The sequence below is a fragment of the Archocentrus centrarchus genome, chromosome 20, assembly GCF_007364275.1.
Source record: "Archocentrus centrarchus isolate MPI-CPG fArcCen1 chromosome 20, fArcCen1, whole genome shotgun sequence".
In the NCBI taxonomy this organism is placed as follows: domain Eukaryota; kingdom Metazoa; phylum Chordata; class Actinopteri; order Cichliformes; family Cichlidae; genus Archocentrus; species Archocentrus centrarchus.
In genome coordinates, this window is record NC_044365.1 from 25564822 (window position 1) to 25592460 (window position 27639).

The following is a 27639-nucleotide window of genomic DNA, read 5'->3' on the forward strand; positions in this document are numbered from 1 at the left end:
CCTCCAGTTAAACCAGCATCCAATCTGTCTCTGTATACCACAATAATGAAATGCAGCTCAGGAGTGCTTTTCATTTTACATTTCAGCTCAGCAGACCAGAGACTTTTTTTTTTGGGGTGGGGGGTGTTAAAAGTGTCAGTGGGAAAATAGCTCATGGATTATGTCTGGGTTATGAGATGCTCTCCATCATAGGAAAAGTCACTTAAATACATACAGCACTGCAGCTCTGGGTAAAGCAGCTGCTAGGGGGAAACTACAGTGGGCTGTGCATGCTAAGCTAAGTCTGAAAGGATTGGTTATATCTGCATTGCCCTGAGTGTAAAAAAAAAGTTACATTTACAGCAATAGTTACAGGACACATACTCAGAGTGCATGCTACTCTGCAGCTTTGCAAGTTTATTCAAGCTAATCTTTGTTTACCCTTGCAAAAGCAGGTAATGTTAACAGAATGTCCACCAAGACAGAAGTGGTGGGGATTTTTCCAGACACCCTTGTTCGTATCAGTGACATTTCATCCTTTATTAGCTGACACATAAAATAAACTTCTAGAATGAAAAAGAAATTAAATGATACTCACGAGTACTGGTTGGAGTCATTTCTTCCAATATCTGGGCAGTTTATCTTCTGGCGAAGTATCCGAATTATACAGATAAAAAGAATGAAGTTCATCTGTGGAGAATGTATTGCAAGAGTTACATAAGAAAAGTACTGAGGCATTTAACACTGCAAAAACAGTCACAGTGTTTTAGGGTTTTGCCTAAAGGATATGGAGAAATATTTGAGAGATTCAACTCATAGCAGAAGCCATGGATTGTGGTGCTGCCCTGTGGGAACACGAGCATTTCTAGACTGATGATTTGGATTGGAAGTCTGAATTGGCAACACATCACTCATCATGATGCACTCCCAGCTATCAGTCACTGGTTAAGCACAGAAAAACACAGTAAGGCCGCTGATACTCGTGTGAAATAAGGCAACTGACCCCGCTTTTTTGCTTACCATGAGAGGATCACGATTTAGCTAAGCACAAAGATTTGAGACACAGAAAACAGCTGTTTTTTTTTATGCACAAGTAACAAAATCCATCTGCTAACACTTCTACAAACACACTAATAAATATGTTTTGTTGTACATATGAGCTACATTTTCTGTAAATGCGATGCAGCACACAAAAAGCCGGTGTTGTGCCAAAAAGTGATCGTCTGCCATAAAGTGATTCCGATGTTTCTGTGTGCTTTTATGTGTAATGTCTTTGCTTATATTGGTAAATAGAGTGCAGTCAGCATGATTTATGAAGGGCTTATATATAAAATGAAGAAATTACCTGTTTTTCAAGAAGTCTTTAGGAGTCATTGCACCTACATTATAATCAATCCAGAGCTTTTTGGACACTTCAAATATCTTTATAGAACTGTGATGTTATATTTGTTGTGATTTCTGCAGCCTTCTGAGATAGATTTCTGTTTAAAAAGACATTTTTAATGTCAGTGACAGTTTTTACCTTGATAAATATCAAATATATAAAAGTCACTTTGCCAAAAACTGAGTTCAGCTTCTACCTTGTGATAGAAATGCTGTTTCTCACTCAAAATGACCTGATATCATTCATGTTTGATGTTTGACACATGTTTCACAGATTATAGGTCAGCAAGTCATTTACAGCTGTTTAAATACAGGCAGTCACTTTCTGGCAAACACCGAAAATCACTTTTTGGCAGACGATCACTAATAGTGTTCAAAATACATGCACATATAATGTTTATCATGTCCAACTGAACATGTGAGCTTGGTAACATTTCTCTATGGCAAAGAGCCAAGTCTCTACAAATTAGCTCTTTTACTCAACTGTAACTAATTCAATGAAATTAAATTATTTTTCTTCTTTAGGCTGCTTGCTGCAGTGGATCATCTGCCTCCGCTTCACCCTATCCTCTGCATGCCCTCATTGACTAGATCCTTCTCTGTGGTCTTCCTCTTTTCCACCTGCCTGGCAGCTCCATATTCAACACCCCAAGTATATCCACTATCCCCTCCTCTGCACATGTCAAAGCAATCTCAGCCTTGCCTCTGTTAACTTTGTCTCCAAACCGCTCAACCTGAGCTGTCCCTCTGATGTACTCATTTCCAATCTTGTCCATTCTGCTCCCTCCAATGAAGATCTTAGCATCTTCAGTTCTGCCATCTCCAGCTCGGCCTCCTGTCTTTTTCTCAGTGTCTCTGTGTCCAAACTCTACATCATAGCAGGTCTCACTACCATCTTGTAAACCTTCTTTCACTCTTGCTGCTGTCCTTCTGTCACAAATCACCCCTGACACTCATCTCCACCCACTCCACCCTGCCTGCACTCTCTTCTTCATTTCTCATGGGCAACGTCTGTTGCTTGGGGTAGCTGAAACAAGTTAAACTGTGATTTTAGCAAATTTCGTAGAAAATGGTTATCAGAGACATGCAAAAAAAAAAAAAAAAAAATATCCGTGAAGATGTACCACATACACATATACACAATTTCACTGGGATGTCTCAAATCATTTGACTTGCCTCTTAACAACACCTCTCTAAAAGTGTCTCCCTCACGTTCACAGAGATTAGTCTGTTTTTCTTAGAAGATATGTGAGCTGTCACACTTTAGTTTTATTATTTGGGGATTTGATCAGTGCACCGAAGAGAAACTCATGTTTGAAATTACCTTTTTACTTTCGTATTTGCATGCTAAGAAACTTTTTCCAGCAGCTTATTTTGACTTTGAAACAGACTTGAAACAGAGGCAAGCAGCTCCTTTTAACAGCTTATTTCTGTCCGAATTTCAAGACTTTGCATAATTTGTTCAGTACAGAAACCACACTGTGAAAATCCATATTTGTGGTTTTACAGAGTATGACGGATTGAATTATTGGGTTCACTGGGCACCGTCGCCTTTTGGAGACTTCTTGTCACTAATACTAAATGTCACGGTTTGCGAAAGCAGACCGTGTGGTGTGTGGTGTGTGGTGTGTGCGTGTGGTGCGGACCCAACCGGAGGACTCAGAAGCAGGCAGACGGGAATTTAAAGGCGAGCCTTTATTATGGCTGAAAACATGTGTTAACATAAGCCAAGACAGGAAATAAAACTAAAGGAAAGGAAAACTAGGGAGCACTCGAGGTGTGGAGAACACAGAACAAACACAGCCACGAAGACAACAAGACTCTGACAAGAGACAAGGGGAAGACTGAGACAATCAATACAGAGAGGGATAATCAGGGAACAGGCAACAGGTGGGGAGCACAGCTGAACATGAGCACAGAAACGAGACAAGGAAGCAAAACTAAATACAGAGGGCAAGAGACAATGACTGACAAAGTAAAAGAAAATACTGATGGTGATTGCTCTGCCAACTTTCCCAAGTGAATGAAAACTCTGAGGTTGTACTGACCTCATTTCATTGGCAGAAAAGTCTGATGTGGGCTGATTAAAACTGACGTAGATGTTTTCGCTCTTAGTGTCAGCTACTTTAAAAAAATTCTGCTTTGAGACCTCTAGATAGTGAGTGTTGATGTAAATCATGAAAAATTTTTAAAGCTCATGAACTTACCAGAATCGATGCCAAAATAGGGGTTTTGATGATCCACCAGAATACATCAGTGTTTTCTATTATATCCCAGCACCTAGTAAGACATGAAACAGTATTAATGTAAAAGAAAAAAGCATTTTCTGCTTGGCTCAGGTTTAGCAGTTGCCGGTTTCTCTCACCCCACATCATTATAGTAGGCTTTAGCGATGCTCCAAGCTGTGATGAAAATTGCTGGACCTCCTGAGGGCACAAAAAGTACATAACTAAAATTACTATGGATTCCACCTGTAAGGTTCTCGACCTGTAGTTCACATACTGCTAACACTCTGAGGTCCCTTTGATAGTACAAGAAAGAAGACGATCTCACCCCAGCCAATCAGAATGTAAGCCCAGAAGTACTTCCTCTCGGAGAAGAAAGAAACGGCCAACAGTGCATGCAGATAAAGGCCTTCCACCAGCAGCCAGAAGAAACTGGCCATTATACAGTACTGGAAGAACACAATCACTGCTTTGCAGCCAACCTGGCAATGGACACACAAGCATGAATCATACAGTGATGTAGTAAACAGGGACAGCCTTACACTGAAGATGATATGGTGTAATTTATTCCTTGTTGTGGCCAAAGGTTCCATTTAGAAAATGAGACTATATTGTAGTGTTTATTTCCTGTTGTGAAAGCAGCTATACATTTCTGTTTTTTATACTAATGTGACTCTTATGACTGTAGCAGAATGCTAATTAGTTTTTTGTGTGCCTTTATTAAAAACTTTGCAGCAGAGATTTACTCAAATGCTTCTTTTATTATCTATAAATTATGTGGAAACATTGCACTAATAAAATTGTGAGTTACTACTTTTGCAAACCTATGTAAATGGTGGCTTTAAAAGTAGTGCTAATCTGTGTCCTACTCATGATGGATTTTATAAGCTCTCTGTCTCATTCACTGAAGGTAAAGCTTCCAAAGTGCGTAAATGTTCCAAAATATAATGCAACACTCACACAAAATGAAGCATTCATGCAGCATGTAAAAAAGATTTTATTTAAAGAATGTTCCTCCAAAGAAAAAAATGACTGAGCAGCCTCTGAGATTAGTCCAAGCTGAGTTTGACTGATAGGCAAGTGTGCTGAATTAGTAGATTTATGAGTAGTAGTAGATGCCCTGATAAGGAATAAGCTTCTCAACTGGGTGACAATATGCACTGACAGCCTCTGTGGGCATGCTTATTCTCCTTCATATCATGATAGCTGCATAAAATGTTTCTGCGTAAGACATCTGAGTCTCCTCGGTATTCTTCCCGCTCAAGTGAGCCTGGATTCACAAGATTTCCATAACACAGGAAAAAAACAATCAGCTCTCTTCTGGTTGGCTGAAGGCACAGCGCTAGCGGGAGGATGGAATAATTCATTCAAAATTCAGTTTGCTGATGCTGAATACTGAATACTGGGCAGGCAGGCTACTGTCGAACTTGTTAGACAATGACATGTATAAAAAGTGTGGGAGGGCTGAGCTGAAATGCGTTGCTCTTTCATGGGTTTCTAAATTCACTCTGCTGATCAGATACACACGGAATGAGTTGTTTTAGAGCGAGCAATACAGAGATCCTACACAGATGACATCACACAGATAAGAAAAATCAATAAACTGTGCTCCTTTAAAAATGACCCTGTAAGAGTGAATACATTGAGCACTTTAGCAGCTGTAACAGACATGAGACATTGAGTACACTGGAGTAAAGTCATGATGATAATAATAATAATAATAATAATTTAAAAAAGCAGTTTTAAGTTTTTGTCATGACTCAGACATTAGAACAGGTATAAGAACAAATAAGTCATGATGTGGAGCTGAAAATAACCTAATTTTTATGCAAAAAATTTACTGCAATCATGACTGAATGGTGCATTTCCTCAAGTAATCCACTTTCCATTGTAGTGCATTTTAGTTGTCAGTCCTTGAATGATCAATAATATCTGAATTCAGCTAGAACATGCAGATTTAAGGAATATGAGACCTAAATAATCTAGATTTTAAGGATGAGATGGTTTGGACATTTGCAGAGGAGGGATAGTGGATATAATGGGCTAAGGATGTTGAAGATGGAGCTGCCAGGCAGGAAGAAAAGAGGAAGACCAGAGAATATGGATGTAATGAAGGAGGAAATGCAGAGGGTTGGTGTGACAGACGAGGATACTATAATAGGGATAGGGTGAGACCTCTTGTTTCGATGACAGCTTTGCACATCTTGGCATTTTCTCAGTCAGCTTTATGAGGTAGTCACCTGGAATGGCTTTCAGTTAACAGCTGTGGCTTGTCAATAGTTAATGTCTTGAATTTCTTGCCCTCTTAATGTGTTTGAGACCATCAGCTGTGTTGTGAAGACATAGAGTTGGGATACAGTGAAAAGCCCTGTTTGAGTAATGTTCTAATCCAATGTTATTGCAAGAAGTACTCAACTAAGTAAAGAAAAACAACAGTCCATCATTACTTTAAGAAATGAAGGTCAGTCAATCCGAAAAATTTCAAGAACTTTGAAAGTATCCTCAAGTGCAGTCCCAAAGACCATCAAACGTTATGATGAAACTGGCTCTCATCAGGACCGCCCCAGGAAAGAAGACCAAGAGTTACCTCTGCTGCACAGGATAAGTTCATCAGGGTTACCAGCCTCAGAAACTGCAAACTGACAGCAGATAAGAGCCCACCTAAATGTTCGCAGAGTTCAAGTAGCACACACATCTCAACATCAACTGTTCAGAGAAGACTGTGTGAATCTGGACTTTATGGTTGAATTTCAGCAAATAAACCACTTCTAAGGAAGAATAACAAGAGGAAGAGAATGGCTTGAGCCAAGGAACAAAAGGAATGGACACTAGACCAGTGGAAATCTGTCCTTTGGTCCAAATTTGAGATTTTTGGTTCCAAATGCCATGTCTTTGTAAGACACAGAAAAGGTGAGCAGATGGTTCCTACATGTGTAGTTCCCACTGTGAAATATGGAGGAGAAAATATGATGGTACATGGGTTCTTTGCTGGTGACACTGTTGGCGATTTATTCAAAATACAAGACACACTTAACCAGCATGGCTACTACAGCATTCTGCAGCAACATGCCATCCCATCTGGTTTGCACTTAGTGGGACCATCATTTGTTTTTCAACAGGACAATGACCCCAAACACACCTCCAGGCTATGTAAGAGATATTTGACCAAGAAAGAGGGTGATGGAGTGTTGCGGCAGAGGACCTGGCCTCCACAATCACCTGATCTAAACCCAATTTAGATGGTTTGAGATGAGTCGGACCGCAGAGTGAAGGCAAAGGAGCTAACAAGTGCTCAGCACCTCTGGGAACTCCTTCAAGACTGTTGGAAAACCATTTCAGGTGATTATCACATGAAGCTGATTGAGAATGCCAAGAGTGTGCAAAGCTGTAATCAAAGCAAAAGTTGCTAATTTGAAGAATCTAAAATCTGTATGAATGTGTGAAATATCTTGCTACTACCTTCTCCAAATAGATACAGTACCAGTCCAAGGTTTGGACTGGTACTGTATCTATTTGTAATCCATATGAACTGATCACCAATTGGCATGTTGAGGGGACAAAAAGGGACCCAGATGGGCTGCCTAATCCTTACTTAGTTTGATGTGTGCTAATCAGTATAAATTGGTTGTAGGAGCTCAGTTTTAAAAAGCCTAGCATCAGTGGCATGAGGATGAATTGTTAGATATTTTGCTACTGGAAAAACAGGGAATAACAGGGAGCACACAGACACCCACACACAGATACACACTCATACCTTTAAAAAAAATGCATTTTTAAATATGCTTTGCTAGAGTAGTTGTATCATGAATTAAACATCCAGGTGTAGAAGAAGAGATAATGAATGAAGCATGCAGAACACCTACACACACTCAAAAACACAGCAGTAACAATGCTAACAGCTGTAATGGAACTAATGTTGGGGTCACGGTGAGCACTGCAGCATCAAATCTGTCTCTATAATGTCTTTTTTCAAATGCTCCATGACAGCAGCTGGCTCCTGTCAACCCAGCAGGTCCATTAACACAGTGCAGCCAACCATAGAGCTCACTAATAAATACAGCGAGCCTCTGCTCATCATGTGGCCACATTCTGTAACATGAACCTCATGTTCGCTGGCCACACAACTCCTGGGCCTCTGGACTGTGGCTCAGTGTCACGTGAGGGGGTGATGGTAACAGTGTTGAAAGCCTAAGGACAACAGCCAAATACTATGGGCTATTTTATTGTTATTTTAATATAACATTTTTGGCTACTGTGTGGCTTTTGATGTGAGAGTGAAACTGAAAAATTACACAAGCAGCAATCAAAACATTTAAGTTATTTGTCAGTTAGGATGTGAGAACTCAAACTCGATGTCATAATAATTATCAGTGATGGTGCAGTACTGTGCCAGTCTTCAGCCACCTCTCATCTATTTTCTTCCAAGGAGCCAGACTATGTTGTAATTTTTCTTAAGTGGTCTTTAATAGTTCTCAAGGTTTTCTGAAGGTCACTCAAAGTTTTTCTTTGGGCATTGGCTGCTTTTTCACTCATTTTCAGTCCAGTCCTTGTACTTGACCATTTTCAGAGGAATGTTTTTTTTAAGCCACTTAACACTGACCTATGAATTATTTCAGTATAAAACAAGGCACCTAACTCAAGGGATGAACCACTGATGTGTCTACATATAACAAACAACTTAGCAAAGAAACTATTTTAAATTGTATCTTTAGGCAATTTGTTACTGGCAACCTGTCACAGAAACACATCATTTGTTCCCATTTCTTGAGTTGAATCTATGAAAAATGCCAAAGATAACACAGTTTGACAGATTTAAAAAGCATTTTTGCACCAACAAGGTTCCAAATTGCTATTAGCTGAAAACCTGGCATAGCTCTGCATGGTGTGCAGTGTGTCCTCTAAAAAATGAGAAAACTAGACAAATGGAGGACAAAAAACTGTCAGGCCTAAAAGAAATCTATAGAAGATGAACAGTATCTGAAAGTCATGTCTTTAAGGAATAGGAAATCCAGCAAAGACCCGACACAGGACTTGACAAAGATACATCTGGCCCTTCAGTTGAACCATCTACTGTTCACTGTGGTTTGGGACTGCATTTCAGCCAGTGCTGTTGTAGAGCTTGTCAAAATTGATGGAATTGTGCTACCAATGCAATACATGCTACCAATGCAATAAAAGCATAGTAGCCCTCCGTCAGTCACTCTGACTATAGGATCACCTTCCATTTGCTTTAGGATCATCTCCACTGGTGGCTGAAGAGTCCAATCCTGGAAAGGCAGACATGTCTACAGATGTCACAGGTGAAGGTAACCTGGGTTTCACAAGGGTTGTGCTGATGTTTTCTGCGGGCTGGCTTGCTGTTGGCAGTGATAGAACGATTTTCTTCAACGGATGTGGTACAGTGCTTCACTGCGCTCCTCCACTGGCTGCAATCTGACGCCAAGTCTTCCCATGAGTCTGTGTCAATGTCCACAACTTTCAGGTTGCGTTTGCAGACATCCTTGTAGCGCAGTTGAGGGGTGCTCAGTACATTTTTTTCCAGATGCCAGTTCACCATAGAGAATGTCTTCATTCGCTGTACGTGGCCCAGCCAACACAGGCAGCGTTGCCTGAGGAGCGTGAATGCTGGGGAGGCCGGCACAAGACAGGACCTTTATGTTGGGCACCCAGACATGTGAGGTGAGACCAGCAATAAAAGCATACCTAGATAGAAAGACACACAATGGAGCAGTCATGGATTGCCCTCCCCAGAGCCTGGACCTCAAAATTATTGAAGCAGTGTGGCAACATGTTGAAAGGCAGCCAACATCCAAAGAAGAGCTTTGAATGTTCTTCAAGAAGCCTGGAGAACCAGTCCTGAGGACTATTTAAAGAAATGACAAGAAAGCTTCCCTAAGAGAGTTCAGGCTGTGCTGAAGAAAAAAGGTGGTCGTACCTAATATTGACCTTCAAGCTCATTAGAACTGTACAAACTCAATTAATCACTGCACCTATTTCCCATTTTTCTAACAGTACAATATGTAACTAAGTACATTTACTGAAGTATTGTTTTGAGGTATATTTCAAACACTATATAACTTACTTCACTATATTTATTTTACAGCTATAGTTAGTTTGAACATTAGAATCAGACATAAAAAATGATGACTTTATAAAATATGGTGTCAGCAGATTAGTGTTGTCTGTTTAATCATAATTTTTGCCTATTATTATTTCTGTTTATTTTATTTAGTTTTAATAGACACCACTGAAAGCGAGAGCTTGCCTGTAATGATTTACATAAATTTTAATGAGGTTTGAATGTAATGAGATCTTTACTGAGTTAAACTTATTTGATGTTCAAGGAGACCAAGCTGTCCAGTTGAAGACACCCAGATCAAACAGCAGCACTAACTCACAGAGCCTGAGGAGCAGTTGTCCACCTCCCCGACCTCATAGAGAACCACGTCTTTGATGAACACAGCAATGGCCTTCAGGATAAATGAAACAAACAGATGCATGTGGATGTAGTTCCTTGTGCAGTGGAGCTTCCTAGAACACATAGAAAGAGAGATATACAAAAACAAAGGGACAAGACACACGCAGAATTCGGCAAAGAGGGCCTGCATACTAATTATCAATGTCCTCAGAGTTAATAGCATAAAATGACAGCAACTCACAGACAGTTAAATCATAATTAAGCTCCTTAGTTTCTTGTTTTTAAACTGTGTGGGTGGATCGGTTTTAGAATGAATGTTTTTTTTTTTTATGGTTCTTCACACACCTTGAAAATAAACAGTGATTAGTAGAAACAAGCAGTCCTTAAGTGTCAGTTCTTTAATACTTCTTCTGCTGACTACATTATCATACTTGAGAAATGATTAGGAAAAACAGGTTCCTAGTAGTGCCAATCTTTTTTTTAATGCCAGAGGTGGTTGTTTTCTAGTCAGGTAACATTCAGCTGGAGTACAGCACATACCCAGTCACTTAATTTTCTCTTGGAAATCATTAATATAGCCTCCTCTCATCATCCACGAGCGCTTTTCACGTTCTTTCACAGCTTTTTAAAATTACCATGATGCTAGTGTTATCTAGTCACTGCGTACTGCAACTACTATTTCATTAAATGCCTATTTTTCTTCTTTTGCTACTAGTACCTGACTAGTTATAGAAAATTTGAACTTTTTTTTTTTTTTTTTTTTTTGCATACAAGTGGTGTACCTAATATTAACATGGGTTGAGTGTGGTTCAGGGTAATTAAAAATAAAGAGGAATTGTCACCTTTTAAAAAACATCTGCATAAGCCAAAAACGTAAAAACAATGTAGAGTAAGTAGTAGAATATAAAGTCATGTGAAAAACTAAGTGGAATACACCCCATGACTCAGTAGTTTGTAGAACCACCTTTAGCAGCAATAACTTGAAGTAATTGTAGCTGTGTGACTTCATCGGTCTCTCACATCATTGTGGAGGAATTTTGGCCCACTCTTCTTTACAACATTTCTTCAGTTCATTGAGGTTTGCAGGTATTTGTTTGTGTACAGATCTCTTAAGGTCTTGCCAAAACATTTCAATCAGGTTGAGGACTGAACTTTGTCTTGACCATTGCAATACCTTCATTCTTTTCTTTTTCTGACATTCTGTTGTAGATTTGCTGCTGTACTGCTGCACAGACTCACATTTGACTCTAGAATAATTTGATATACAGAGGAGGTCATGGTTGACCGCAAGATATCCAGGTCCTGTAGCTGAAAACAAGCCCAAATCATCACCCGTCCACCACTGTGCTTGAGAGTTGGTATGAGTGTAATGTTTAGTGTTTGGTTTTACACCAAATGTGGCACTGTGCATCATGGCCAAACATCTGCACCTACCCTGTACAAAATAACAAGCAAAACCATCAGATTTATAAAATGTGTACTGGCCTACTTTGTTCTTACAACTCTAAGAATAAAAACGGCTGCATGTACATTAGGAAATCAGAGTGATTCTAAACTTACAGGCTTGTGCAGTGTGTATACTGCAATGCTCTCATTTCTCTATGTAAGGAAACACATCTCCAGGTCAAGTGGAGAGAGAATCCTGCACCTTTAAGGCAAGAAAGCAGGAGAAAATCCAACTGAAGAAACTAAAACAATTGTGTCCAAAGAGGAAGCTAGAAAAGGTGAAGCTTTCTGAGATGTTTCCACTGGAGTGACAATGTTTAAGAAAAAAAACAAAAACAAAAATGAGGCTTGGGCTGAAATGCTCAGTGAGTGTTTTCTCACTGTTGCTCAACTAAAAGAAAAAAAAATCTTTGGACATCAAAGCTGCTATGATAAAAGACTAAATGACTACCAGAAAAAGAAGAAAACAAGTGGCTTATGGTGTTCTGAAAAAAACAAAATAAAACTGTAAATAATGACAAAAAGGTGATAATAATATTTAATAAGAAGAAGAATAACAATAATAAGTAGTAGTAATTAGAAGTATTTTTTTAAAGATTTGTGTTTAAATTTCCTAAGAAAGTCAGCCCTTCATTCATTTGTATCATCAAAAATATTGATAAATCACTGATTTGTGTTTGGAAGAATTTGCATGCATGATTTATGCACAGATTTGTGCATATACAATGTTCGTAAAAGAAGGTCATTGTTCCAGAAGTCTGTGGTTTGCTCAGATGCAACTTTGCAAACCTAAGCTGTGCTGCCATGTTCTTTTTAGAGGAAAGAAGCTTTCTCCTGGTAACCCTCCCAGACAAGCCATATTTGCTCAGTCTTTTTCTAATTGTACTGTCACAAACTTTAACATTTGACATACTAACTGAGTCTTGTAGAGTCTGAGATGTAGTGCTTGGATTTTTTGCAGTTTCTCTGAGCATTGTACAGTCTGACCTTGGGGTGAATTTGCTGAGATGTTCACTCCTGGGAAGATGGTGACATTGCATTAACACATAGCTGAATGTTCCAAGCCAGAAAACGGCCAAAACGTTTACTTTTGTAGTGGTGCTCACACTTGCTGATGATCAGTTAATCAAATACTTCTGATTAGCAGCATCTGGCTGCTACTTGCCCTCTCAATCCCAATCGAAACAGTAAGGGCGTACTTAGTTTATAGAATAGAATAGAATGCCTTTATTGTCATTATACAGAATGTACTGTACAATGAGATTAGAGGACCACTCCTGTTCAGTGCCATGCTGTAGAAAGTCACACTTTCTAATTTTTTTTTTTTTTTTAATAACAGAATGCCTTTATCACAGGCATATTTTTTAGGAAGATGTTAACTTTACATAAAAACAAATAATAAACATTTGTACGTGTAAACTCTGTATGAGCTCAACAACCATTCTGATTATTACATGTTAAAATGTCCACTGTGGAAAATGTTTCTTTAATGTAAGGGAATAACCTGAAAGGCAAAATCCGGGTTAAGAAAGACACATGCATTCTCAGTTTAGTAAGCCGATAGCTGCAAGCACACTGATAATTCAAGGCAAATAAATGAATAGCTTTTGACTGTAAATATTTCTTATTTTCCAGAGGTAAAATAATATCAGCATAAAGAAAATATTAGGTTAATTTCTATATACATACAGAGATGTAAAAAGGCATTTAGGTAAAGTTTAACAGACACAGTGGGCATTTTTTTTTACATCATTTCATGCATGTGCTGTCTTTTAGGAACAGGTGTAGTCTACCATACAGCTGTAATACTTCTCGCTACACCCTACAGCCACCCCTCACCTCTAAATGCCCTGTCATATCTCTTCTTCTGGCTAAAAATCAGTGGATTATTTTGATTTCACACCTTTGCACCTTTTATCTCCCCGACCTTGGCTGGTCTTGTGGCTTTGGGTGCATGACAGTGAGCAAAACTCTCAGGTGGACACTCTTTCACACCTATTGCTTGTCTTTGCAGAAAGCATGAAAAGTGCCTCTTATCAGTAACTAACTCAATAACACACACTCCAGTGCCAGTGGCAGCAACAGACTCAACGAGGCACATGAAAAATGTGACCAAAAAAATGCAGTTTCTTTACTTAAAAGAGAAGAAAGTATTTATTTATTGATGTTTTTGAACTCCATTACCATGGCCATGGACAGAAATTAGTGGTTGCATGCTGAGAGTGGGTGCTTGCATAAAAGAAATGAAAATACTTGTTGCATCATCATTCAAACTTTTGGTATGAATTGAAGGAGATGAAGTGAGCACACAGGGGAGCTGAAGAATTATTTCACAGCTCATGTTCTTGGGTGGGGATTTTTGCAGCTGCACAGTAAATAGATTATTTACAGTGTCCATGGGGGAAAAATAGTACACAGGAATAAGAGTAATGTGCACAAATGTGGCCCACCCATTTACACATACAGTACTTGTTCACACTTCTACACATTTTTTTTTTCTTATTTCTTTGCAACATTTCTGGGTGAGAAAAGTTCACCTCTCATCCAACTCAGGCAGACAAATTGCTTACAGCAAGGAGTTTTTCCAAAAAAAAAAAAAAAATTATCCACGGTATTATGAGTCACTCTTGAAATGTCCATTCATTATCTGTTAGGGTGAAGATGTTGCAATTCAAAGCTGGCTTCTTATTCTTCCTCGAAACTGTAATTGCTTTTGAGGAGGTTGCAATCATCCCCTGGCTTATCAAGCAGCAAAAATGCCAGTCCTTTTTATCCTACAGCATTACAAATGTCTAACCCTTAAAGTGCTGCAGAGTTTGAGTGATAGTTTATTTCATTTAGAAAGTATTTGTAGCTTTCATCTTGGTTTAAGCCTGCTATTATACTCGGGTGTGAAGCTGCACTGATCAGAGACAATCAGATTCCACAGAAAAATGTTTGACATGTGACACAGAAATGTGCAATTTGTCACAATGTTCATGTCAAATCACCCAGCATGGATAATGTCACTGTCAGTGTGCTTGGCAGATAGTAGCTCATACTAATGTTCTTCACAAGAGTCCTGCAGCAGTGACTGTTTTTTGTTCCATTCTTTTATCATTGTTCTAAATAAGGGTCCACATAAAGCCAGAAAAGACATTAATGCATTAGGAATCATATTCAAAGTGAGTGCAATAACATATCACTTAAGTACTTAATATAAAGAAGTTTAAGTCTTACTGTACATCTACATACCTGAAGATGCAGAGGATCACAATAGCTGTAGTAAGAGAGATGAGTGATACACTGTGGCCAATGGTGTAGCCGACCTTCACTTGCCAAAAAAACTTTCCCTGGACAAAGAAATATTAAAAAAACAAAACAAAACAAAAAAACCCATAAGCACAAATCAAAGAAAAGCGCGTATTTACACTGAAACAGTAACACCACTCGTGTTAGTTACATTTCTATTCTTTGTTTTAAAAAGTCCTTTATTACTGCTGTTAAGAGTGTTCAGGCTCCTCTCCCGTTATCTTTAAGTGTTGTAGCTCAAGAGCACTTGAGCCACAGTCTTGTGTCTCTGCTTCACCAAATATTGGGTCAGTTCAATTTGATTTACTGACTCAGTCCTGTCATGCAATATACTGTAACAGCATCCCGGATTTTGGATTCTTCCAGAGAAGCTTCACTATGTTACTGCCATGTCACTGTATGTTGTGTGCTTGATGAAAATTAAATGAGGAACTCCTGCATCCTCTGGTATACACACGCACACACACACACACACACACACACACACACACACACACACACACACACACACACACACACACACACACACACACACACACACACACACACACACATATCAAGTTTGCAGTAAGACGGACATCAAATTCCTTTTAGTGTACTTCACCGGGCCAGGTCCCCCCTGACTTCCTATGTGGCATACTAATGAGGCTGCCTCTTTGACTCAGAGAGCAAAGTGCCCACCAAGAAAGCTTTTACCACCCTGTAGTGCACATCCACTCTTCACCCTGCCCCACCTTCGTCAACACAGACAAGATTAGCTCTTGCTGCAGTAAAAATGAACTAAATAAGACTAGCATTTGATTTATTTATTCACTTCCTACTCCTCGAAGCATTCTGAATAACCTCTAATGACTCATAATGCCTGATAACGGAGGCAGGAGGTATTACTGACCTGTCTGCGTCAGTTATATCAAGTGTGTTTCAAAGACACGTGCCTGCTTCAGCAAACAGTGGAGAATGCTGACATATTGGTATTTGAATTTTTAATGCTGTCAGAATATTTTTTGAATTTTGCTCATGAATTCTTTATCTTAAAGGAATAAACATGATGTGAGGCACACAACGACAAAAGTAACCCACAGACAAAATATAGAAAAAGCTGGCACATGTCTGGTCATCATGTTATACATTCATCATTCATAATATGAATGCTGCGATATCTTTCTAGGGCAGGGATCTTCAAATCTAGGCCTCGAGGTCCGGTGTCCTGCAGGTTTTAGAGGTGTCCCTGATCCAACACACCTGAATCAAATGGCCGAATTACCGCCTCAGTATGCAGTCAAGTTCTCAAGAGTCCTGCTAATGACTTCTATATGTGACTCAGGTGTGTTGAAGCAGAGACACATCTAAAACCTGCAGGACACCGGACCTCGAGGCCTGGATTTGAGGATCCCTGTTCTAGTGAATGGTGGTCCATTTTTTTCTTTTTTTTAACAACATATAGAAGTTTCAAATCAAACCGAGTTAACTTATAATCATTTAATTAGCTTTATTTTCTGACTGACTAGTGTAAAACAGGCACAAAACACATTTTTACCACATTTAGCCAAAATTAGCATCTCACATTAGCTAGTGCTAGCGTTAACCAACAGGTTTCAAAATAAGACAAGATGGTGACGGCCAAAATGGAGAATTTGAGATTTCAAAACAGTAGTTTACAAACTAACAGGTGGTGTCACATGTACACAAATCTTGCATGTATGTCTTGGTCTCTTGAATCCAGGGCTTTGAGTTTTGTTCCTTGTTACTTCTGAAAGTCAGGTTATCCCATACTTATTTTACTATTTGTAGAGTTGTTGCTTTAGTTTAGTTCCTTGTATTTAAAAGTTTAGAAATCTTATTTGTACTCCTCTTTATGTAGAGTCTTCAGTTTGTTACTGATGACCTCGATGGTTGTATTTAGTTAGTTCCCTTTGTGTTTTTATTCTGCTGCTTCTGTTTCGTCTCTTGTTTCAGTTGCCCTATTTCCTGTTTTATTTAGGTAGCAGGTTGTTCTTCTCTATCTTGTGTAGTTTTGCTTAACCCTGCTTGTTATCTAGATTGTTTTCAGCTCTTCCTTTATTTCCTCATGTATAAATTGTCTCACCCTTGTCCTTTGTTGTGCGTCTCCTCGCACTGTGTTCCCTGTGCTTTCTGATTTTGCATTCCTAGTAATTTCCGGGATTTAAACTTCCTGGCTTTGTTCCTTAGATGTCTTTGGATTTTCGGACTTTATTATCCAGGATTTGAGTGCATGCCCATTGTACAAAAGTCTTGAGTAACCCCTCGTTTCTTCATAAGCACATCTTAAATTACTTGCATGCATCGGTTTTTTTCTAAAGCACAAATTTTACTCATTAACCAGTCCTTGTGACAAAGTTTATAAGTCTATATCTTAAAATGCAGTTGTTTAGCAACAACATTTCATTAGTTTCCTCAGCTTGACTGTTTACTGGCATTTCTATACATTTCTACATTATTCTGACATTTATTCCAATAATAATTAAAAAAAAAAAAAAAAAACACTTTTAACAACACAGTCTGTACACTCAATACATAGGACTGAAAAAAAGCATATATGAGGTACACAGCTGCAAACCAATCAATGCAGTAATTTCCCCAATAGACCCAATAGCACCCACCCACAGTGCAAAGAAAAGAGCTTCTCATTCAGTTCTTCCTGACCGCTGGCTCTGGACACCGTTACCTGCTGTGCTGCTGTGGTCATTCACTATAAGACCGGATCAGTCTACTCACATCATCGCTAGTGCTGTTGAGATTGTATCCACAGGTCAGAGCAATGTCAATAGGATGCATCTCTGTCCAGCCATCTTCTGTGCAGGTTTTGGAAACATTACCTGGAGACAGAGAAGAACTAAAGAGGTCACAGCCACCCAGGCACTAGATTTCCTCTGCCCGCCCACCACTAGGTTTAAATAGGTCCAACACCCCCTATGTGAGACACACTGTGACATTGTTAGTGACCTAATAGGTCACTGCAAATAATAACAACAAAAAAACAAAACCAATCAAAACTCTGCAAAGTGCCACAGAGAGTCTCTCCTGCTAATGTGAGCCACTATTGACTTGTACATTAGCTGAGCCTGCAGAAAGGCTCTCTGCGGTTACAGATATTGACAAGCTGATCTTTATCTTGCTTTTCATTCAACCCCACATAATGATCCAGGTGAGAAATGCATCAGATAATACTACCATGCACACACCATACTGTTCACTCTAACAATTCACTCAAAAATGCAGTGTTTAAAACCTGGTGTAATACTGGAACATTACATGGCTCGAGTTTGTTTTCAGAATTACGCTGGGGTGGGAAATATTAAATAATATGAATAGTGCTCAAAGACAAACCCTGTGATACCATAAATAATAACCATTAAAAATGTTTAATCGTGACTCGGTTACTATCTTGATTAGACAGATGTTATATTGTAGAATAGAACCTGACCGATAAGGGATTTTCAAGATCGATATTTGGTAATTTTAAAAAGCCGATACAAGTTTGAATTTTTTTCTTTCAAATTTCCATTAAGATTTGTTAGTTATGAGACATTATTAAGATGCAGTTAAAAAAATCATGTTTTATAACCACAAGTTGTGTATTACTCATTTCCTGACTGATCAGATAAGATGGTTTTTGTGTTTGTGGTGTTCCAAAACGTGTGTTGCTAACAAGGAGGTTGCAGAGGTGCCTCTGATGGACAAATAATGCAACATCAGGACTAATAACATGGCTGAGAGGTGTTTCTCCTGTCTCTTCTTTACCTTTTTAACTTTCATTTATTGGTTGTTAGAAATTCGGATACTGATAGGCTGATATATTGGCCAGGCTGCTATATCAGGAAGTCTCTATTATAAGATGATAAATTTAGGCAAAACAAACAAACAAATGAAATGATTCATCTGGAACCTTTTCAGTGATTTATACTGTGTATCTCAACATTTTGTTATTTAAAAAATTAATTTAATTAGAACATAATCCCAGATTATGTTAACAGTGAACATTGTCTGGGTGGTGTGAGAGTTTCTTACAAAACTATTATAAATCACTTCTAGAAAAACTCATCATTTCAACAGAAGGAGACACTTTGGTTAAAACGCTGATCACTGTGTAAAAACAAGAATAGCCTTGCTGTACTTGAACATAAAACCAGATTCAAGGAGCAATAGGTTCCGATCATTCAGAAACTTTGAAGTTATACTGTGGAGGTGATTTTTTGTTCTCTGTCAAGATGGGAAGGTTTTAAGTTATTTGGGCAGATCCCTGTGTCTTTCTTTTCAATTTTCTTTTCTTTTATATCTAATTTCTGTTTGATATATTTTTTAAAACCTTGACTCTGTAATGAGGTAGGTAATAAAAAAAATTATGGGCATTTGTGACCCTTTTTGTGGCAATATTGTCTGCTTCCCATAACTTGATTTGTACTGATTTGTTTGGGACTGCACTGTTCTTTTTATTTAGTTCATCCTTCTTTTCCTTGTTTTGTGGAATTCCTATAGAGGCTTCTATAGATGGTTACAAAAAATATACATTATTGTAAGAATGTTTTCAGTTAGTATTTCTCTCACTATGAAATACTTACTCTGTGAATGAAGCAGCAGAATTAGTCTGTCACTTGGTTTATTTATGGGATTGTTTAAGAATTTATGGCACATCAAGGGTTCATGAAAACACTTTAACCCACAGTAGACCTTAACCACAATGTGACTGACAGGTTGCTCTGTACATGTAAACGAAGCCAGTTATAACCAAATGTTACCAGGCAGTAAACTGCTGATGAAAGGCTGTTTCCACAGCATAAATTCTGCTCAGTCAGAGAGCTGACATGTGCCTGAAATATCTCGGCTGCAACTGCATTTAAGCAACATGCTTGGATGCTTGAGTCTTATTTTACCATAAATCAATTTGCCAAACACACGTTCATGGGTGTGTAAGTAAACACACACAACTTCAGGCTCATTAAATCAACATCTTCCACTTTCCTCATCTGTCAGCACAGAACTTTTCAGACAATTTCTGAAGCGAAAGCCATGGGCTAAATCCTCCTGAGAATGCTGAATGAATACAGATGAAGACAAGATTATAAGACTTATTTCTACTTACACTCAATAACACAATTGTTTCAGATAAAACAAAAATGATTAGGTTCAATATTATTAACCCTTGAAAACAGACCTTTTTATTGAGCCATAGCACAAACCACTGCTGTGCAATAATGTATTTTTACTTTCTAAGGCTCATAGCTTGTAAAAATCAAGTTAAAACTGAGGGTTATCTTCCAATTTACACACAGTATAAAAACTTCAGGAAGGGTTTGAGTGGTCACCTAAAAACAAACAAACAAACAAACAAAAAAAACCCACATCATGCCAACAACAAAAGAAATCAGTTTAGACTTGAGAGAAATAATTGTTGATGCAACCCAAAGAACACCATCCCCACAGTGAAACATGGTGGTGGGAGTATTATGCTGTGGGATGATTCACTGCATTTGGAAAGGATATATGAAGAAAACCTCAAGCAGCGAGCAGCAAAACAAGGTCTGGCTCGTCCCTTTGCCTTCCAACATGACAACAACCCAAACGTACATCGCTCCTGGTGAAGAAACTACCTCCAGAAGACCAAAGTGAACGTTCTTGACTTGAATCCCATTGAAAATCTGTGGGGTGAACTGAAGACCCAGGTCCATCCCATAAGACCACAAAATCTGGAGGAGCTTGAGAGATTTGCCAAAGAAGAATGGTTTGGGATTGCTCAGGAGACATATGTGAGACTTGTTGGATACTACAGCAAAAAAAATTAGGATGTTTGGAAAAGCTTTCCTTGCTCTGTTTAACAGCATTTGAGAAATACTTTAATAAAATTAATTTTTCATAGGAGGAGTTAATAATTCTGTCCTCATCTGTACATTGACAAAAGCTGACTTGAAGTAATCTTTCTTTTGGACTCATGTTCCTTTATAGTCTGGATGACAGGAATGAACTCTTTTCAGTTGATTTATTTCAGGGTATAACAGAACAGCAAAGCAGAAAATCAACTAAAAGCAGTGTGACCTGACCTATAGTTAAGAGCATTTCACAAAAAAGAAACAAACTTTGAAACATAAAGCCGCTGAACAAATATTGTGTTGGCATCTCTAATTTTACTCAAAAAAGAGAAGTTATTACTTCTATATCCTTATGAAAAGAGTTGGGAAATCAACTTAGGCACACACTTGTTAGTGCCCAAGTGCACTTGGGCGTACAATTTTCCAAAACATCTGTTTTAGAACATGGTTTAGGTGTTAAACATGATAAAATATTACACAGTAATCCAAAAAAGTCCCACTCCAAATGAAAAGAAGAAAAAGGAAAATTTTCACTCAACTTTAGTACAGAAGCAAAGAGTAGAAAAGTAGTTCCAAAGAACTCTTCACTTTGTTTGGTTTGTTAACATTTTCAGCAGAAACATACCAGTAAAGTCATCCGCAGTTGCGGTTTGTTTTTTTCTGAACACACTAATGTAAGATTAAGAGTCCCATTAAGCCAATGACCAGCTTAATCTGTGAATTCTCATGCAGGAGGAAGGTTTTGTCAGGTTGCAGAAGTGGAGCACTGCTGTCTGGTCAAAGATTCGAGTCCCTTGCACAGAAAAGGAGAGGCCTCTGAGCTGGAGCATGGTCAGCACCATGGTCAGGTCCATTCTTTTCACATAAGGAGCATCTTTACACGTCATTTACAAATTAATTAACAGCACAGTAAAACTTAGCTCACTCCGGCTCTGAACTATGAAGGGGAAAAAATTGTCATGATTTCTGATACTGAAAACTTTAATTTCCCTTTGTCCTCAGGTATTCCCATGAAAAAATTATGAGTTAATTTACATAAGCATGTCTAATAATGCTCAGAGAAAGGCTACAGATGCCCTCAAATCAATTGACTCAAGTGAGGGTAAAGATTTATTAGATCATTTTAGCTCTGTTTGATATTGATTTTTCTTTATTGGGCATTTGTCTCTGCCAAACTACAAACTCAATAAGCACTGGGAGACAAAGAAATCCCCTACTCATTTGATGTCTAATAGCTATGGTCTAGTTGCCCGCAATTTTCTCTAATCCAATTTTTGACAAGCCAGTGGATTGTTACAAATTTAAGTGCTGCGATACTTTGGCCTTCTTCTCAGCGGTAATTGATTCGTTTTGGCATTTGGTGTTGCTTTTGACATCAGATAGAGATTTAGATGGAAAATGATAAGACTCAGACCTGGTTGTCATTCTATATACTCATGAGGCAAAGACACAGAACAGCGCAGCACAATCCTACAGTCTGCTATTTCATTTATGCATTATATCTTTGGAGCTTTTTGTCTTTGTAACAGGTTTCCAGATATTCACACATTCAATGACCGCAGCCACCAAGCTCCCTGACTTTACTGTTAATTGTATACTTTTCATATAACTGCATTTTCACACATCAGCGCAATAAAGTGGCTGAGTGGCATCTGTCACGTAGCTTCTAGTAAGTCGAACATTTGACTTTAAATAAATTCCACAGCTTTTCTGACAAAGTCAATATTAAAGCTGTCACTCAGACGTCAGCTGCAGCTCAGGTGTAAAGCTCTGGGAGATTCAGAAGCACAAAACAAGCAAAGCTTGTGATTTGTCCACCGGGCATGTCGTAAACAAGCTTTCAACACGTTTTTATCACAAGCACTCAGTGAAATTCTCTCACCGTGACAGCAGAGGTAACATTGGTCATTTTTCCATGGATGCATTTACTTTGTGTGCCTGGGGTCAATGCCACAAAAGAACAGGGTCAGTCAGCAGACAGAAGTGTGAAAATTTCTGGTTAAGGTTTAGTTAAGTTTAGCAAAATAAAATGGATTAAAAAAAAACACTTTGACTTTTAGAAAGAAGGGGGTGAGTTTAAGCCAACAACAATAAAATAAAAACAGCACTTCTGCTGACAGCAGTGTCAATCTGTTCTACTTGAAGCTAGATTACTTTTATAACTTGAACTCCAATACAGAAAAGCAGACCTAAGAAAAATAACAGTTTGAAAAATCAAATGGCTTCTTTAGTTCCAGTTGTGGGTTGTTGTGCTTGATTAGCCCTTTTATAATGAGCAGCAGATGACATAGATGAGTGAAATGTGTAATTAATTGAATTACTTCATGGATGAAGCTGAAATCCTGTAAGCAAGTAAAAAAGGATGGTTTAGTGACAATTTCTTAATATCACTTGAATTAGAATCTAATACTTTTGTATTCTGAGTTCGATCCAATATATATTGGTGAATTGAGGGAACACAAACTGGACACTCACCTCTCTTTTGGGGGCAAAAAGATCCCAGTATGTAAAACATGACATAAGCATGATGCTGGAGCCTTGTTGTGTTGTTTTTTTTTTAGGTTTTATGAGAGTAGTGCAATAACTCCCCCAGAAAATTTAGTAAAAATGGGTAGCAGCGGCACTTGTCATTGTGGACACTTCTCTTTTTTTGATTGAGATGGTGCACAGTGATGAGAGAGATATAGGAGAAGACATGCAGGAAAGGGCTGCAGGTTTGATGGCTTTTTTTTTTCTTTTAAAGTTTGAGTTGAATCAGGGGAGGGATAAAACATGAAGATTTTTATTTAAAAAAACAAAACAAAGCTATTTGACTGAATTTACAGCACTGACTGCTCCTTGTGTAATTTAAAAAAATTTTTTTAAAAAAGCTCTAACAGGTCCGTTCAAACCAATCTAAGGTTATTAGCTTTAAATTCAGCCTCTCACATTCCCATCTGTACATGTAGTGCTGAAAATCTGCCTTCCACCTATAAAGTGTTACATTTCCTCGGGACTCTAATTTGCTGTTTGACTCTCTTAGGGGTTAATGCCAGTATGAGTGCACCTTCACTCCCAGAGGAGAGAAAAAAAAAAGATCAGCCTGCAGAAATAGCTCAGGGGAATTCGACTGGCTGTTAAAAAGGTGATGGACTGGCTTTCATCACACCCCCAAAAAATATGCAGTGTTAAAAGAGCCATGTCTACTTTCTGGATACAAAAAGAGAAAATAAATGGTGATAACTTTGGAAACTTTTTTTTAAAAAGGAAGAGAATAAGAAGCGACAATTTGTGGAGTGAAGCTTTTCCAGGAAATAAGCAGGACCCGAGTTCAACACAATTTAAAGGAATGATTAATAATTGCTGGAAGCACATTCACTTTCTTGCCAAGAGTTAGATGTTAAATATGAAGCTTGTCAACTTAGCTTAGCCTTAAAAATGGAAAAGGCGAAGCAGCTGGCCAGACTTTGTTAGGAGATAACTAAATCCAAATACAAGCATCTCTAAATCTGACTCTAAACGCCTGATAAACAGAAGCTGGTGGTTTTCCATTTTGGTTTTGGCGCAGGTTACGTCTATCCCAGCTGTCACGGGGGAAAACTGGGACAGGTTGCCAGTCTATCACAGAGTCAACATACATAAGACAACCAGTCACACTCTCAAAACCACCAATCAATCTAACAAGCATGTAACTGGACTGTGGGAGGGAGCAACAGTATAGGCATGGGGAAAACATGCAACAATGATAGCCACTTGGCCATCATTCCCACTTCCAATATTTTCAAATTGTAAATTATAGTAAAAAATGTAAAATAATCCTTCATAAGTAACAACTTAAAATAATATAAAAATAATTATATAATACAGAAATGCTTAGGCATGAGTTCAATAAGGAAGATCTGTAATCTCTCATCTGCATCACTTCCACTTCCGACGCTGTCAAGCTCAATGCTGACTTCATCACTTCTAGTCCAATCATCTTTCTGCCCGCCTTCCTTGAGCCAATCAGCCTCTGCTCAGTTGGCTTTAAATATCACTGATTATCTGTCATTCTCCCTTTCAGACTCATTTCTGCAACCCACCACCACCCAAGAGCTCCTTCCAAGCTTCCATCGTGGTCTCCAAAGCCACCAGCGTCTAGACTCTGAGGGGTCCTGCCCTAATTCCTGTCTCCACTGGGATTCTCTTTGGAGTTTACTTGCCAAATAGCTTAATTGTATTTCTTATCAATAAATCCTGCTGATTTCCTCCTAATGATCTTTCCTTATTGAAATGGCTGTGTGTCAAATACTACTGTCAAATGTTTGGTACTACTGGAATTAATTCAGCAAGGCATGATAAATGTTTAAATTCTATAGCCTGTATAAAAAACACGGACACAACCAGTGGGTTAGGTGAAGTTTCGAGCTGTGGGTTTTTGCCATTGCCATCCTCGTGTTTTTGTGATGTGATTGATAAAGTGTGTGCTCAAGAGGTAGACCTGCTCTAAAGCCTCCCTTACATCCTTTTTCTCTAATAGCAACCACAATTTAGATAATATACAAAACTTTATAATTAATTTTTGAAGTGTCCACTAAGATAATAGATCAATGAAATCAGGCGCCATTTTTCTCTAGACTTCTTCTATACCATGTTTTTACAACCAGAGGATTGTAAGGCACTCCCTCATTGGCTTCAGCTGAGAAGCTACATCCTTATCCATCCATCCATCCATCCATCCAGAGAGGAACATCAGTTAGTGAAAGTGGATTTGTAATAGTAAAAGCCCCATCACCCCCATTTTGTGGTGATGTGGTGCTGTCAGTGATTGGATATTAGCACATCTCAGTCAGGGTAACATTAACTTGCTGGGTCACATAGCCAGGAGCAGCGAGAAAGCTTGGAGGTGTTGCAAAAAAGTAATGGATATCTATCAGCACCAATTTGAAAATGACTCTCAGCAAGGAAAGGAAAAGATTGAGAGGTTTGAGTCAGGAAATATGATTTAAACCTGTGCATTACTGTTCACCTGTATGCAATGCTTGATTTAATATCCAAACATTTAATCTGAGGCAAATTTAAGATAAAAAAGAAGTGTGTGTATATGTCTAGTTAAATGATCTAAAAAGAACAAAAGTGGATCAATATGCTGCTTAAATTGCCACAAAAGACAAAGTATGCTAATTTTGAAATTTGATGATGCTCTGTTTGAAAGTGAGATCATCAATAAGTTAAAAAAAAACAATTCACCCTGAAAACTGGGCAGCAAGTGCACAGCCATATGTCCAACAACCGAGATTACAGAGGTTAGAGTCAGAGAGGTTAACTGTGGGGATGAGAAGGTCTGATGGTGTTTTGTGTTTCTTTATAGCATTACTTGAACATTGGTTGAATGTAAGTGGAAGAGGTTGTGAATAAGAATCCATATGTGATGAGATTATAGCAAAAACCATCTTTATATTGACCCAGTGTGTCGCCAGCAGCTTGACAAAACAGGATTATTTTATGCTCTTGGTGCTTCAATAAAGTTAATTTAAAATAACAAAAGTTATTTTCTTTAAGTAGTTTTGCTATCAGTGAGCAGTCGTATTGTAAGAAATCCTCGATCTAAAGCGTTATTAAATCTCAGGACTTTTCATTTACCTGCCTGTACATGCATGCTGTGTATAAAACTGAGTGTGTTCAAGCTGCACATTCTGTTTGCTTCTGCTTGGGGTCAAAGTTGTGTATCTACTTAATATCTAGATTTGGACAGAAACAGGGACTGAATGAACGATGGCTTTAGTGCGATTGTGTGACTTCCTGTTTCTGGCACCAAAAAGCCATTTTAATTATGGGTTATATACTCGTGATATTATTCCTGATGAGTTCACAAGTTGTAATAGATTTTGCATTAGTAACTTTTTGTTTGCTTTTTTACATTTTCGATTTATTTTTCTAAATTAACTACATGCTCAAATACAATGAACATATGAACAAATGCATGTTCCTCTGCAGTCACCTGCTACTGAATGCCAGTAATAATGCTTGAATTGACCAAACAGAATCGAATACTTTATTTAATGCAGCATAGGGTCACAGTCAGACTCATCATTCAAGTGGAACATACTGACCCAAACCTCCAGCACCACAAAGTTAACAAGCACACTCACAGTAGCAGTAGGATGCGAAACATAATATTAAAAAAAAAAACAAAAAAAAACAAAAAAAAAAGCAAAAACTGAAAATTTCAGTGAGGTTTCAAGTTAATTATCTTTTGGGAAGTGAGGGAAAACTCTGTGTTTTACAACCCTGAAAATCATATTTTCCTCATCATCTCAGTATGAACAAGTGTAATGACGACAGTCGGCCTAACATGCAGTAACTGAGAAAAATCCTTTTATTTACATGCACCACACATCCACACTCAGCATGTTAACATTTAATCTTTCAGACTGCGCTCAGGATACCCCTGATTAATAGTCGAGTTTCCCTACCATTAGAAGACACGAGAGGAGCAGCGAAGCATTTCTTTATAGCACGCAAGCCAAATGAACAGTCTAACCTGTTAACTGCTAACTACACGAGTCTCCCTCTGTGTGTGTCTGATTAAGATCTGGACAAGAAAGGAACCCTAGTGATGTCAGGTAAAACATTATCCTTCACTATACTTATTACTGCAAAATGAATCAAAACATTCACAATAAGAGTAATTTATCATATCACGTTAAGCTTTTTTTTTTAGACATGTTAAGAAAAGCAATCTTTTCAACTGCTCCCATCCACTCCTGATGTTTTGCGCAGCATGCCAATTAAGGCTATACAAAAGCTGGGAAATGGCCAAAGCAGAAAGTGTCTGCATGTTGCCATCTGAGCGACTGACACCCACCTCACCAGCAGCAGAGAAAGGAGGAGGAGATGACTTCTTTTTAAACTTCCTTACGTATTTTCACGTCAGAAATATTACTTGCTTACAGTTCAGTTTAAATTCACATCAAATACTGAGTTAATTCCACTATTGTTGATGGTTGGGAAACTAAATTTAATTGCATTTGACAATTAATCCTTTTATAATTTTTTCTTATAACAATATTAAAACTATTATTCAGTAATGAAAAAGAACCAATAAAATCAT

General features: G+C 38.3%; 1 protein-coding gene across 1 annotated transcript in view; it reads right to left on the reverse strand.

Moving 5' to 3' along the window:
- The window catches only part of vipr1b (vasoactive intestinal peptide receptor 1b), a 56915-nt gene that overhangs the window by 9441 nt on the left and 19835 nt on the right, over positions 1-27639 (reverse strand). Inside the window, exons 4-10 of the mRNA XM_030756321.1 lie at positions 17479-17579; positions 14686-14783; positions 9986-10118; positions 3916-4069; positions 3728-3788; positions 3570-3642; positions 578-669 (exon numbers count right to left, since the gene is read on the reverse strand). Of these exons, the coding sequence (XP_030612181.1) occupies positions 578-669; positions 3570-3642; positions 3728-3788; positions 3916-4069; positions 9986-10118; positions 14686-14783; positions 17479-17579 (712 nt within the window). The remainder of the gene's footprint in view (positions 1-577; positions 670-3569; positions 3643-3727; positions 3789-3915; positions 4070-9985; positions 10119-14685; positions 14784-17478; positions 17580-27639) is intronic.